Source organism: Pollachius pollachius (assembly GCF_949987615.1).
Source record: "Pollachius pollachius genome assembly, chromosome: 9".
Classification (NCBI taxonomy): Eukaryota; Metazoa; Chordata; class Actinopteri; order Gadiformes; family Gadidae; genus Pollachius; species Pollachius pollachius.
In genome coordinates, this window is record NC_136942.1 from 15,444,951 (window position 1) to 15,460,762 (window position 15,812).

The following is a 15,812-nucleotide window of genomic DNA, read 5'->3' on the forward strand; positions in this document are numbered from 1 at the left end:
CTCCAATCAGCGCACTCCATCAATGTCCGGCTCGCTTTTATCAGCGGAGACTCCCTTATCAGCCTGACCAGCGACGCTGACCTCCGTTGTGCAACAGTGCATTAGAACAAGGGGAGCGGGTTTGACCTCGGTGAAGCAACGCAGATATTAACTAATAACAAGAGCTGAAATGGTCAGTCAGTGATTTTTTCTCAGGGTGTTCTCTCCCCACCCACTCCATCTTTAGCGGTAGTTTGTACCCACCCACGATGGATCCTTTTACTTTCTTGCATGTCGCCCCAACCTGTTCATCCCATAACCAACCTATCAACCTGTCATAAAACTAGTAAACCCCAAAGTACTAGGCAGGATCCTTCCCCCTGGTGTTCAGACTCACACGTTGTCAGAATGAGAGACGGGAGGGACAGAAATGGGGAGAGAGAGCAAGACCGAGAGCGAGAGGCGTCATACGCGCGAGATAGGGAGCGAGCGCAAAAGAGAGTGACAAGGAGAGGGAGACAGGGAGCGAGAGAGTGAGAGAGAGAGCGACAGACACTGCGTGTTCTCCATCTCAGCCAGCTCTCACAGTGTATTCGTTGGGGTGGCTGAGGGCCTCCTACAATCCTAATCCCTGCTAATTGCCCCTCCTGCCCACCGCAGACTCTGCTAATAACCCAGCGCTCCTTATCAACACCACCACACTAGGCTCACCGCCTGATACTAACACCCAGTCCACTGCCGGGTCCACGTGCAAACACACCGGCACTAGCACAGACGCACAGGCACACACATGTATTGCAACAGCAGGTCGTTTCATTGAATAGTACATTTTAGGGCAAAACTTGGGAATTGGTAAGACACCATAACAAACAGCCCGTATCAAGCGAAGGTTAAAGAAAAAAGTTACATTGCTTTGAAGCAATCCTTTCCATTATGTTGTTAGACACTTATCATAACATCCTGAGCCTGTCAGTGGCAAACACAAGCACTCTAAGAGGATGTACATTGGAAGGACTACATTGCAGGCGCAAGCAGGCAGCATTGGCTGAAGCTCTCTCGCTCAGTACCAATTCAAAACATTGTTTTCCAAATAACATACTTGGACTCTAAATTATGGGAAAATATAATGAGTTATTCTCCAAATAACACATCCTTATCCATATTGCACTGTATCTTGCTGCTCTTCATGTCAACGCACTTTTGTTCTTAACCGGTGGTTGTAAATGGTTTGTTTGCACAAAATAGTCAATTGTTTAGAAGAGGCTACTCAGAAGACTTTCAAAAAGGAAACAGGCCTACAGGTTGAGCCATGCTCTCAACCCATGTGCAATAAATGTTTGATCCTAATCCGGGATATATTTGTCATACTCTCACATTCTGCAATCTGTTTATCAGCATCAGATGAGACCTACATGAACTTTCTTTAAGGCCACAAGACATCACCAGGAAGCACAAATGTGAACATGAACTATTGCTGAAGTTGTGTTTGTATCACAGAGTCATTACGGAAGTGAACTCTGGCTGAACCCACTAGGTATGACAACCTTTGATTGTATATCGATGACAAAGAAAAATAAATAACCACCTCAAAATATTAAGAAAGGGAAAAGATCCTAGTAAAATTTAAAGAGAAGGAAAGCAATCCTGGCCGTTTCAGATAATAGCATGCCTTGTATCTAAATAAAAATAGGGACATTATTGTTGATATCAAATGAGCGCATCGCGGCGGCTCTATAGATTTTTTGATGCGGCGCAACAGGAAATCACTATCAGCGCAGCAATCCCTACCCCGTGCTAATAGGTGGGGCTTAACCCCCGCTCAATGACAAACACACATGCTTCCTCATTTTCTTCTCTCTTTATCAGGGTCTCTCTCTCTCTCTCTCTCTCTCTCTCTCTCTCTCTCTCTCTCTCTCTCTCTCTCTCTCTCTCTCTCTCTCTCTCTCTCTCTCTCTCTCTCTCTCTCTCTCTCTCTCTCTCTCTCTCTCTCTCTCTCTCTCTCTCTCTCTCTAAGCAATGGATGATTCAAATCATCAGCGGACGCCTGCTTCCCATCGCAGACCTGAGACTAAATATCATAATAATAATAATAATAAGGATTTTTATAATAATTTGACTTTTTATAGCGCGATTCATCAGAACCCAATGTGATTACATGTGTGAGACATCGAACAAAATAGGCCATAAATAATTAAAAACAAATGAATAAATAAATCAAATGCATTTAATGAATGTGTAAGATTGAGCCCCTCTTAGTAAGTAGGAAGAATAACCAAAACTCGAACAGTTTTCTGTCCACTCTTACTGGATGTGAAACTGTGTGACGCTAACTAGCGTAGGAGGGGTTTCGGGAGTGTCATATAAAGACTCTTGTAAACAAAGACAGCGGTAAAGGCTGGCCGGCATTTTGTATGAGTACAATGTAGCAGTAATAGATAGTGTTGTTATTGATAACAGTATTAAAATGAATATTGATAAGAATTGACTGCAGATATGTCCAGGTTACGTAAAGCTCAGAGTTCGTTGAAAGGTCACACATTGCGACTTTAAATGAAATTAAATAAATGTAAAAATAAATAACAATAAGATGTAAAGGATCAGGGGAGAATCACCAAGAAAAGTCCCTTTTCTCTCGCTTCCTCCCCCCCCCCCCCCCGACACACACATACACACACTTTCTCAGTCCATCCACCCACCCATTCCCTCAAGTCTCTAGGGGGTCGCGGGGTGGGTGGCTGCTAATAGTTGTTGATGGAAGCAGAAGAGAGAGAGATGGCGGGGGAGGGGTGGGGCAGGGGGGCATCTCGCGCGGCTCAAGACGACGCAATCATTTCCATTTTACCCTCTGTTGCGCCGGGGAGATAAGACACCTGCGCCGGACGCGCTAATCAGATGAGCTTCGACGGGAACTTTATCGTTGACATTTACCACTGTTTACCAAACTAATTTCTCTTAACGGCACCGCTGAACTTTTATCTGGCAAGACACATACGTGACCAAGAAACAGAGCGCACAAACATGCAAATATTCCCAAATATGCAGAGAAAAGATAAAGGAAGTAAGAAAGGAAAAAAATAAAAGAAGAGAGATGAAAAGAAATATGAACATTTTGTATTTGTGTTCTGCAGATGAAGAAGTGGTGGAGGCGGTGATTGGGGGGGGTGGAGACAACGGGGTGAGAGCCGCGCGTTTGACAGTGGGAGATGAGGATGAGGACGGCAGCCTGCACCCCCATACGACAAAAGATAAATGTAATGTATGCTGGCATTCGGAAAAGCCCCCGGGAGGAAAAACAAACATTACCAAGCTTCAAATAAACCCTTTATGGCGGTGGCGTGATGTTCCCGGAATGAAAGTTACTTCACACACACACAGCGGCACCCTTTAATGGCATCCCAGGTCAGGATCCAGCCCCATAAACACGCAGTGGATGCGTTGAGGAACAGCACATCCTGTGAGGAACCCCGCACTAACAGCAACGAGAGGGCTTCCTCACATGGGCTGCGGAGACATTGGCTCAACAGAGCTCTGTCACTAACGCTTTCACATTTAGATGCTGATTAAGAGTTGGAAGAAATTTGAAAAAGGAGGACAAATCTTGAGACAGAGGGATAGAAATGCTAACCTAGTCATGTCTCAGGTGCAAGCGCTCTCACGATTCGTCGGGTTCACAAAGGGGTGCATACGTGAACACTTCCCGTTCTAGGAGATACTAATACACATGCATACACTCATGCCCACTTTTTAACTCACTCAACGCTCGGTCTCTCTCTCCATCTCTCAGACACACACACACACACACACGCACACGCACACGCATGTACGTACACACGCACGCAGGCAGGCACGCACGCACGCACACTTAACTCTACTCCCAGCCCTGCACAAATTGAAAAGTAAAGACAAGACCTTCTAGAAACCGTCTCCGATAATCACACATAAATTAATTAGAAAATGTTTCTTGACATTCTCTTCCTTCCGAGCAGACGGCATGAGGGGAAAGGCGAAGTAGGGGAAAAAGACTGAGGCGAGGCCTACGAAAAATTAATTGCACCCTATGTGACTGCGATAATTAATTCAATCATTTATTCACGTCTGCTCTCTCAACTCCTTCTGGCTCTGCGAAGGACGTTTCAATCAGGCCAGTGAAGAAAATGTGGTGGTGCATGCTGGGTAAACGGAGGTGGTAGTGGTGGTGCGGGTGGGTGGGATAGTGTTCATTTAAACGAGAATGCAGCTTCAACCGTTCAGGGGTCATTCAGAAGTTAAACACACACAATTAGGCAAACAAGTAGTTTTAAATAGGCCCCGTTTAAAGGTCCATTTACGCCACGTTCTTGGATTGGTCATCCAGCACAGCACTGGTTCCATTACTGTATAATCCACACGTAGCACTCTATACGGTAGTAGAAGTATGTTACTGCATTAATCTGCATTAGTGTACTCACAGTACATCCTGTGCACAAAAATGTCAAGTAAACCAGGTTGGCTCAAAGCTGTTTTTTTTTTTATAGCATTTGAAAAGCTTACCGAAACTATGATGCAATAAAAATAAGAAAAGTAAGAGTATGTATGACGGGTCTAAACTAGGACAAGGCCATTTCTTCAGACTTTGACAAGAACAAAAAATGGAGTTACTCAAATAGAATGAGTGACGGTGGGAAGGAAGCTGGCCAGGGTCTGGTGAAGCTGAGATAGAGAGACACAGAGATAGAGTAGGGAGAGAGAGACAGAGATGGAGAGAAAGACAGTATGTGGGGGAGGCGGAGGGGGGTGATGGAAGATTGCAAGACAAAGAGAGAGATAATGAGGTCAAAAGCAAGATGAGAGAATGTGTGTGTGTGTGTGTGTGTGTGTGTGTGTGTGTGTGTGTGTGTGTGTGTGTGTGTGTGTGTGTGTGTGTGTGTGTGCGCGTGTTCATGCGTGTGCGTGTGTGTGTAAGAGGGAGAGGAGGATCTGAAGGATTCCAGAATCTGATAGGGCCAGAAATCGGCTACAGTCCAGTCCCACCCTGACACCAACCCACCAGACAACCAGTCAGCCAGACATCCAGCAAGACAACCAGCCATCCAGTCAGCCTGATAACCAGCTAGACAACCAGTCAGTCAGTCAGCCAGTGAGCCAGACAACCAGCTAGACAACCAGCCATCCAGTCAGCCTGATAACCAGCTAGACAACCAGTCAGTCAGTCAGCCAGTGAGCCAGACAACCAGCCATCCAGTCAGCCTGATAACCAGCTAGACAACCAGTCAGTCAGTCAGCCAGTGAGCCAGACAACCAGCTAGACAACCAGTAATCCAGTCAGCCTGATAACCAGCTAGACAACCAGTCAGTCAGTCAGCCAGTGAGCCAGACAACCAGCTAGACAACCAGTAATCCAGTCAGCCTGATAACCAGATAGACAACCAGTCAGTCAGTCAGCCAGTGAGCCAGACAACCAGCTAGACAACCAGTAATCCAGCCAGACAGCCAAATAACCAGCCTGACCACCAGCCAGCACACGCTCCTCTGCTCTACCTCTATCTCTCCCATCAATCATGTGTTGGGGCTGGAGTGACGTGTTAGTGGCAGTGAGGAGTGTGTGTGTGTAGAGTAAGAAGCGGTGGGCGACCAAATAAAGGTAGTTCATTTCGATTTGTGCTGTGGGAAAGACGGGGACAGACAGAGAGACCGAGACAGAGAGAGACCCAGACAGACAGACTAGCACACAGACAGGCAGAGAGAGAGAGACGGAGAAAGACATTTTGTCGTGTGGTAGTTCTGTATAGACATGGTACTAGGGAGTAGTATGAGTTGAAAGTCAAATCAGTTGACAATTGAGAAACAAAAGAAGTTCATTAAGTAGTGTGTTTCCCTATGGCAACAGCAGTTGCCAAGTTGTGGCTTCAAAACTGCATGCTTACATGTTAAAAGGCTGGGCAAAACAGAAACAATATATTCTGTGGCAGCTACTTTTAATACTCTTTCTCTTGCCTCTCCAAACGGCATTGCACTCTGAGGTTAAAACTGCCCCCAATCATCTGCTGCCGAGACAAGCCCTCTGGAGAGATGACAGCCGTTTCGACATGCCTGGTTACCCTGATGGACAGGTGGTGTTGACAAGGGTGCTGGCAGGGTCGAGATTCTCTCTCTCTCTCTCTCTCTCTCTCTCTCTCTCTCTCTCTCTCTCTCTCTCTCTCTCTCTCTCTCTCTCTCTCTCTCTCTCTCTCTCTCTCTCTCTCTCTCTCTCTCTCTCTCTCTCTCTCTCTCTCTCTCTCTCTCTCTCTCTCTCTCGCTCTCCCCTGCTGTTTTTATAAGTATAGAAGATGGGTCAGGGTTAGGAAAATGATCAGCTTGGGTTATAAGAAGCAAATTCAGTATTGTTATATCTTCCACTGTCATAGTCAGCGGCAAGAAGGATCACTACTATTACTCATATTCCTTCTGTCATTAAAACAAAGTGCATTAAACACAAGTCTAATGTATAAGATGTCCTGGACCCCCTCCATCACAGCTCCCCACCCTTACTCCTCCACCTCACACCCTGTCCTCTCAGACACCCCGCAAGCAGCTGCCTCCAAAATAACCCAATCTGACCTCACCTGCCCCCCCCCAACCCCACAAACCCAACATGTCTGCCCCTTCCACTACCCACACAAACCTAACCCATCTCTCTCTTTTATACATCGCCTGCACCACCCATTCCTCTCTTCAGTTATTTTTTTCTCTAACTTCCTGTTATCCCTCTCCGGCCTTTCTCTCCGTTTATGTGCTCTGTCGTCTCCCCTACCCCCCCCCACCCCCCCACCCCCCCCACACACACACAACCAGCCATCCCCGGTGGAGACGTGGCCAAGTCTGGAGATGTCATCGTTCTTCCACAGTAGCAGGAGTTAACTGTCTAAAGCGCTGTTCCCTGTGCCACTGCCCTGCCTGATAACAGAGAACCCCCACCAGCGAACCCGGCACGCACTGCTATGTGCACACGTACAAAACAGGCAACAACGTGCCCCTGTATCCACACATGCACACACACACACACACACACACACACACACACACACACACACACACACACACACACACACACACACACACACACACACACACACACACACACACAATATCCCTTGCTATCATTTAGGGGCTGCTTTACAGTGGGTTAAGCCAGAGACACACACACACACACACACACACAGCCAACAATAATAATAGAGAGACGATACAGAAGATGGCAAAAGATGTCTCCCATACTGATGTCTATGTAGAATAACCAGAACACACAGGAAGTGAAGCTAAATCCATGGCTAGACTGTAAGACACGCAGACAATATGTCAAGTATTATGATGTATAACCTGGTCTAGCCTCCATGCAACACACCAGACCATCCAAATGAAGATTCAAATTGGATCAGGGGTTTCTTCCTAGATGAACCGAAAAAAACACTAATTATCCATGTACATCTTGACATATTATTGTTATGTTATTTTGAACGTGTTAAACATTTTTATAACCCTTCCTCTCAAAAAGAAGATTAGTTTTTAAAGGACGAGTGCTGAGAATGACATAAATCCTGACCAAAAAACTTAGAAGCACGCACACACACACACACACACACACACACACACACACACACACACACACACACACACACACACACACACACACACACACACACACACACACACACACACACACACAATGGAGTCCTCTCTCCGTTTTCCATATCATCCATAATTTGCCACGGCCGACCTGCAGTATCTCTCCCCCTCACCCTAAAATAAATGAGACTCTTTTACACAGCAATGATAATATGCATATAGTCCACCACCGTGCATGATTATAATTAACTACTGTATGATAACAAACCACATTGCCCCGTCCCACACACACACACACACAGTAAATAATAATAGACGTTATTCTGTGCAGCGTGTCATTAGGATGCTGGAGAACTCTGCGGCGGAGGATAACGGGGAGACAGGAAGAAGAAGGGCAGAAGAAAGTGCTGGGGCAGGCGAGAGGACATGGTTGGTTGCTTGCTCAGTCGTCTAATAACTCATTTTAGAAGACACACACACACACAGACACAGACACACATACACACACACACACACACACAACTCAACCTAACTCATAAACGTGTCGTGGCGCTCCTCATTTGGAGCACCGCGGTGTTTAAACCGCATAGGTCTATTTCTAAAATGTTTACAATAGGTGTGTGTGCGTGTATATGGTGACTGACGGCCATTCAACTAACCATGAAGCCAGCCAGCCCATGACAAGGGATTACTGTGACTCCCATTTGCATATCAAGAATTTTAAGCAGCGAGGGAGAGCAAAAAAAATATATCAAAACCCTCCAGCCTGCAAGGTCATTCCAAAGATAAGTTTTTTTTCTCTCCCCCCCCCCTCTCCCCCTCCCTCCCTCCTTCTCTTCATAATTTATTTTGCATATCATGCAGTATGGACACATTGTAGATTAAGGAGCCGGGCTTTAGCATATCATCATGCCATCCCTGATAGCGACCGTGGGGGACGTGTGTGTGTGTGTGTGTGTGTGTCGGGGGGGTGGGGAGTAGGACAGAGGAGGGGGGGGGGAGGCGAGGCTGGGAGGTAGCCGCCTAGTTGAGACTGCTTGCCATGCCAATGTGCCCCTTGTCAAACTCACAAAGGCTCAGCCCTCAGAATACACACGTTCTTACTCACACACACACACACACACACACACACACACACAGACGTTCACATACACATACACAATAAATTGTTTTCTAGAAAGGGAGATAGAGGAAAGACGCACTCAGGTGTGGATCGCAAGGTTTAGAATGAACTATAGATGAAGTACAGCTGCACACTATGGAGAAAGCATTATATTGTGATTCATTTGACATGAATGATACGAGCCGCAAAACATGTAAAAGAAAGTAGACATCTCCTTTAGATGCGCAGAATAACTACAGCCAACTCAATCAAATATCTTAAACGTACAATGATATTATTCCTACTAATATTACGGATAGGACTCTTGGGTAATTCTTGTTAATCTTGTCCTCAAGTCGTCCCTTTTACATATACTTTTAAGTATTCAAAACGTGGTTTCAAAAGAACATATTTTTGAAAAATCCCATATTTATCCTTTGCAATGAGGCTCCTTTGGAAATACTCTATATAAGTATACTGTATATTGTTTTCAAAACATTGTGGTACATAGTCTTTTTCTAAATAAACAGGTAGCTAAGAAATTATAGAATACTTAATTATGACTTCAGATCAACCCTCATCTTTACATTACTATTGAGAGGCTTCCTGTGTATATATTATATATTGAATATGTGTTGGTATCTGGAGAGCACTAGGTATAGAGTGCACACACACACACACACACACACACACACACACACACACACACACACACACACACACACTACTGAACAGGGGGCTGGGGTTGGAAGGGGGCTCTGAGTGACGGCGGGAATTAAAAAGGTTTTTGTTCCGGTTTGTTGTGGTGAGTTAATCATATCAGGTATTGGCCTTGGACACAATATGCGATTTTCCGTCCAAGCGATCGCGGCGAGCGATGGCTGTGGCCACGAAGCGGCATTTGTTTCCGAAATGAACCCGGAGATCATTAAAATGTAAGAGCATACGCTCTCCCACTATGTGGAAACAAATAAAACTCATAATATCAACACATTTCTTCTTGTGGAATCAAACGTACTTTCGCCTGAACAGAATTAAAATCTGCTCTCTGATCTAAACTAATTAAAATCTTCTTTTTAAATGTTTTTCTTTTTTTGTATCAATGCGAAAAATAATATCTTGGTACACCAGAGTCAGACATGTATTCTAGTCATCCCAAAGAACAAAAACAGCCCTGACATAAAGGCCCGGAGATCAGAGGCAGAAAAGAGGAATATAAAGATAGGCTACATTGGTCTTGAGGTAGACAATTGGACGGATGGAAGGATGGATTGAGGATACTAAGGGATAGATGTGGAGGGGAGAATACTTAGAATACAGTTGCATGAAGAGAAAGACCTTCACGAGGCATGTGTGTGTGTGTGTGTGTGTGTGTGTGTGTGTGTGTGTGTGTGTGTGTGTGTGTGTGTGTGTGTGTGTGTGTGTGTGTGTGTGTGTGCGTGCGTGCGTGTGTGTGTTCGAGGAAAAAAAGGTTTGAAGTAAGAGAACAGCTTTAAGATTGTCATTGAGGATTAGGAAGATGGCGAAGCTGACCAAGATGATGATCAGGACCATGATGAATGAGGTATGCATGAGCATATGAAGATGAACACTGCTGCCATATTGGGTAACAACCAGCAGTATAAAATGTAAAGATTTGATGTAAACCGTTCTTATGGGGAAACGTTAACATCGTGGGCAGTAACACCCTAGGAAACAAAGGTGAGGGGGAGTGACCATCATGGAGGCTAAAGGATTGGCCATGGCCAATCCCCACGGCGGGAGAGACCAAGTTCCTTTGAAATACATTATGGGGGCAAGTGAACAAGTCTGCAAGGACGCAGGACCGCTAACGGAATCTACGCATCTGAGAAGTCAGGGGATTGGCATGGCGTCAGTATCAGACATTGTGGCTATAGTTGCAAAAACAAATTTAACGTCTTTCAATTCGAGAGAGAAAAGGACCTTTTTTGTTTTAACTAGGTGCAAGGAGAACTTGTATAAATGCCTTTTAAAATTGATTAGTAACAATAGAAACCAGGTTATATAATTTATAAATAATTAATATTATCATAACAATACATTTTCCACGACACCAGACCAACATGCGAGAAAATGAATAAACAAATCAATGACGGCACAAAAAGTGAAGGAAACGAGGTAAGAATGAGGAAGGAGACGGAAGAGGAGAGGAAGGAGGGAGACCAGATGTTCTACAAGGTACGGGAGAGGGGTGGAGCCGAGCTGTGAGAAACCTCAAGGAAGGCAGAAGGATGGAGGGAGGATGGAAAGAGAGGAAAGGGTGCATGGGGTGGGGGGAGGAGGGTTGTGGTGGTGGTGTGGGTGGGGGCGGTGTCTCGACGATAAGAGAAAAATTCAGACTGGTCAAAGTTTCCCCTTTTGCCAATCGCGCCCGATAAAAACAGCGCCTGCTCCAGAGCTGATAGAGGGGCTATCTCTCCCTTCCTCCCCCATCCCCCAAGCCCCCCCCCCTCCTGCTCGCCTGGCAGTTAGTTTGTATGGTGGAGAAGGAGGAGGAGGAGGAAGAGGACAGGAGGTATGAGAGTGGGCGAAGGGTGGGGGGAATAAAAAAAAGGAATACCACCTGCCCACCCCACCACCACCACCACCACCACCACCAACACCACCACCAACACCTCCCTATCTTTGCGGCATCACAATGCTACCATCAACCAGCCACCGAGCGGCAATTAATATCGCTCCAATTACTGTTAAAGGGACAGGGCTGGGCGGCGACGATAATGAACACATCCTCTCTTCCCCCCCACCAGACGAATTAAAATAACACACGTGCACGCCTGAACACACACGCGGCGGAACCCCACATCGGCACGCACAAATACAAACACAAACACACCCACACCCGCACACACACACCAACACTTCATCAATACTGGCGTGCACGGTGCCACATTAAACGCGCGCAGCTTGAAAGGAAAATAATGCGAGATAGTGGGGTAATCTTCTTGCATTGTTTAACTCATTGAAGACAACAGACGCAGAGAGAAATAAATAACCAAACAAAAAGTGTGATAAGCCAGGAAATAAATAATAAAATTATGGGGACTCGCCGGTTATCTCCTCACTTAGCCGTGTGTGTGTGTGTGTGTGTGTGTGTGTGTGTGTGTGTGTGTGTGTGTGTGTGTGTGTGTGTGTGTGTGTGTGTGTGTGTGTGTGTGTGTGTGTGTGTGTGTGTGTGTGTGTGTGTGTGTGTGTGTGCCAATGTCTCCATGCAGGCATTTTCTGAGGTGTGGACTGAAATTCCTTTGGCCTTCACATGCCTGTGTTGTGCAGCCCAACAGCTTGGCGCCCCAAATCAGCCAAACAGACTCGCAAAGCAGTGGTCGAATCACGTAGACCATTGCTACAGTTCTCCCAAAATTTTTTGGATATTAATATACACACATATTTTTTCTATACCAAAAATTTTTGATTTTATTTGGGCCAACCCTTTGCTCCCTCTGCCTGACTTGATCCCACGTCTACTACTCCTGGAACTGGAGCGGACTGAAGGCTCAGTAATGGTTCCACGTCGCAGACACTCCGACGCAGTAGTGAACCTGTTTTGGTTCTGCGGCGGGTTTCAGTGAGCGGACCAATCACAGGCTGCATTTTTTGGAGGGGCACGTCAGGCCCTTGCGGTGGATGCAAGGAGTATCTGCCAGGATGAAATGGGTTGCGTCGAAGTGGAACCATAACTGAGCCTTTAGTCTTGTTGGGAGCGTCCGCACGTCACGCAGACGCGACACCGTGAGTCGGGGGGGGGCGAGGGGCCACTCACCTGAAGCTCGCCGCCACGACGCCGTGTGGTCGTCCCTTCTGGGTTCCCTGTGGTTCCGGTCCGGTTCTTCTGCGTTGCCGCACCCCTCCTCGCCCTCCTCCTCCTCCTGAGCATTGTCACAGTAGTTGTCGTCTTCATCGTCCCCGTCGTCATCGTCATCATCATCGTCCGGGGATCCTCTGGGGGCCTGCGTCCGGGGCTCTGGTGGGAGGGAGGAGTTATTAACAGGAGACCAATCAGACAGCACCTACTCCTCTGAGTGACGGTTGGGGTAAAGGGTTTGTTTATGTACATGTTCTATGCATCTGAACCCATGTAAAGGCGCATGTGTTTTGCTGAGGCATATACACACGTGTGTGTGTGTGTGTGTGTGTGTGTGTGTGTGTGTGTGTGTGTGTGTGTGTGTGCGTACGCATGTGTGTGGGTGAGAAGACAACACACTCCAGAGAACATAGTGAGAGTCTCATTAAAGCAATGGGAACAAAAATAGATAAAAGTCAACTCAAATTCAAAAGTAGGCTGTGAAAGCTTTCTGTGGCTATTTTTATTAATCGTATACACTTCATCGTTTCTCGCTCTCCTTGTCGACTCTTTTGTCGTTAGTCTTCAACCTACTTCTTCTACTTCTCTCTGTCTCCACTGATCTGGCTCATCCAGCCATCTTGTTTTTCCTCTAGCAGTAAAGCGGGGCCTCGGTGTCTGCTGTCCCCCGCTCTGCCCCTCAGCACCGGGTTGCGTCTGTACCCGGTGCCCCACAACAGAGGCCTGCACGCCTCCTCTCTTCACAGCTCTGTGCCTCTCGCAGTATGGGTGGATAGGACTATTACGGCGCGTGTGTTTGCGCGGGTGTGTGTTTATGTGTGTGTGTGTGTATAAAATGTGTGTGTGTGTGTTTGTGTGTTTGTGTAAAGTGTGTGTGTGTGTATAAAGTGTGTGGATAAAGTGTGTTTGTATAAGTGTGTGTTTGATTGTGCGTGTGTGTGTATTTTTATCTGGATCCGATCAGTCTCCATAAATGGTGTCTTTGTGGAAATGTGTGTATAAAGTGTGGTGTGTGTGTGTGTGTGTGTGTGTGTGTGTATATAAAGTGTGTGTGTGTGTGTATGTGTGTGTGTGTGTTTGTATAAAGAATGGGTAAAAAGCCTGCATGTGCATCAAGAGTGAGAGAGTACGTGGATACAAAGAAACACACACACACTCTTCCTTCTGTATGTGTGTGAGTGCGTGCGTACGTGACTGAACGTTGAACTCTGATCCTTTCCTCGTGGCAGCTATCGGTCGCTCCATCACCCTCAGCTTTCCCCTCCCTATTAGAGTGACTAATGATTAGTTAGATTAGATTAATAGTTGCATCACAGGAACTGCCTGTTATCTGCCCTCAACATCTTTAACATGTTCCTCTCCCGGGTCCAAGTTGCATCACCGCCAGCTCAAGGGTTGGGGAGAAACTGACAACAAGTCTGCCACACTGATCTGAAGTTTGCTGAAAAACAAGTGGGCAGATCGATTCATTAATGTCAATCAATAATAAAAGGTATTTTCTGGCGTTATTTTACCCTTAACCGAGGCAATCTTAGTTTTTGTGCTGCGAGTGGAACACAACTTTAGATATAATATAGCTTGAAATATAATTAAAAGTAGGCTGTGCTCCTAAAAGTAGAGGCGTGGCGTACGTGACACTGCCTTATTTTTTCTGTTTCTGAACAGTTGACTCTCAGTGAGGGACACGAGATCAACCAGACTAAGCGAGCTTGTGGTTGATGACCACGTCAGGGGATGTAATCCATTATAAACACATTCAAATACATGTATTCGTATCGTACCACCGTTAGCGAATTGATTCTCAGAACTAAATGTTGTAAAAATAAAAGTCAAAGCCACTTGGAAAACTCCAAATGGTATTCCTCACTCACTAATTGTGAGTGAGGAATACCTGAATCCCGGGCCCTCCCCCAGCGATAACGGCCGGGCCCAGTGTGTGTGTGCACAAAGGCTGTGTTTACCTTTGCATTCCCAGCTCCCGATAAAAACGCCCGATAACGCCTGATCGATACCACCATAAATGTCCCCAGCACAGCCGCGAACCCCACCACACCACCCCCCTTACACCACCACCCCACCACACCACCCCCCTTACATCACCACCCCCCTTACACCACCACCCCACCACACCACCCCCCTTACACCACCACCCCACCACACCACCCCCCTTACACCACCACCCCACCACACCACCCCCCTTACACCACCACCCCACCACACCCCCCTTACACCACCACCCCACCACATCACCCCACCCCACCACCCTCCCTTACACCACCACCCCACCACCCCACCCCCCTTACACCACCACCCCACCACCCCACCCCCCTTACACCACCACCCCACCACCCCACCCCCCTTACACCACCACCCCACCACACCACCCCCCTTACACCACCACCCCACCACACCACACCACCCCCCTTACACCACCACCCCACCACACCACCCCCCTTACACCACCACCCCACCACACCACACCACCCCCCTTACACCACCACCCCACCACACCACCCTCCCTTACACCCCACCCCACCACACCACCCTCCCTTACACCACCACCCCACCACACCACCCTCCCTTACACCACCACCCCACCACACCACACCACCCCCCTTACACCACCACCCCACCACACCACCCTCCCTTACACCCCACCCCACCACACCACCCTCCCTTACACCACCACCCCACCACACCACACCACCCCCCTTACACCACCACCCCACCACACCACCCCCCTTACACCACCACCCCACCACACCACCCCCTTACACCACCACCCCACCACACCACACCACCCTCCCTTACACCCCACCCCACCACACCACCCTCCCTTACACCACCACCCCACCACACCACACCACCCCCCTTACACCACCACCCCACCACACCACCCCCCTTACACCACCACCCCACCACACCACCCCCTTACACCACCACCCCACCACACCACCCCCTTACACCACCACCCCACCACACCACCCTCCCTTACACCACCACCCCACCACACCACCCTCCTTACACCACCACCCCACCACCACACCACCACCCTCCCTTACACCACCACCCCACCACCACACCACCACCCTCCCTTACACCACCACCCCACCACCACACCACCACCCTCCCTTACACCACCACCCCACCACCACACCACCACCCTCCCTTACACCACCACCCCACCACCACAGCACCACCCCACCACCACAGCACCACCCCACCACCACAGCAGGACTCACACTTGGTTATTAATGTTAACAGTTAGAGGACCAGATCTGACACGTCAAATAAATCAACACTCACACACACACACACACACACACA

At 47.6% G+C, this 15,812-nt stretch overlaps 1 protein-coding gene across 1 annotated transcript in view; it reads right to left on the reverse strand.

Moving 5' to 3' along the window:
• The window catches only part of zfpm1 (zinc finger protein, FOG family member 1), a 72,315-nt gene that overhangs the window by 22,971 nt on the left and 33,532 nt on the right, over positions 1 to 15,812 (reverse strand). Inside the window, exon 3 of the mRNA XM_079743757.1 lies at positions 12,444 to 12,644. Coding sequence (XP_079599883.1) covers positions 12,444 to 12,644 — 201 coding nt within the window. The remainder of the gene's footprint in view (positions 1 to 12,443; positions 12,645 to 15,812) is intronic.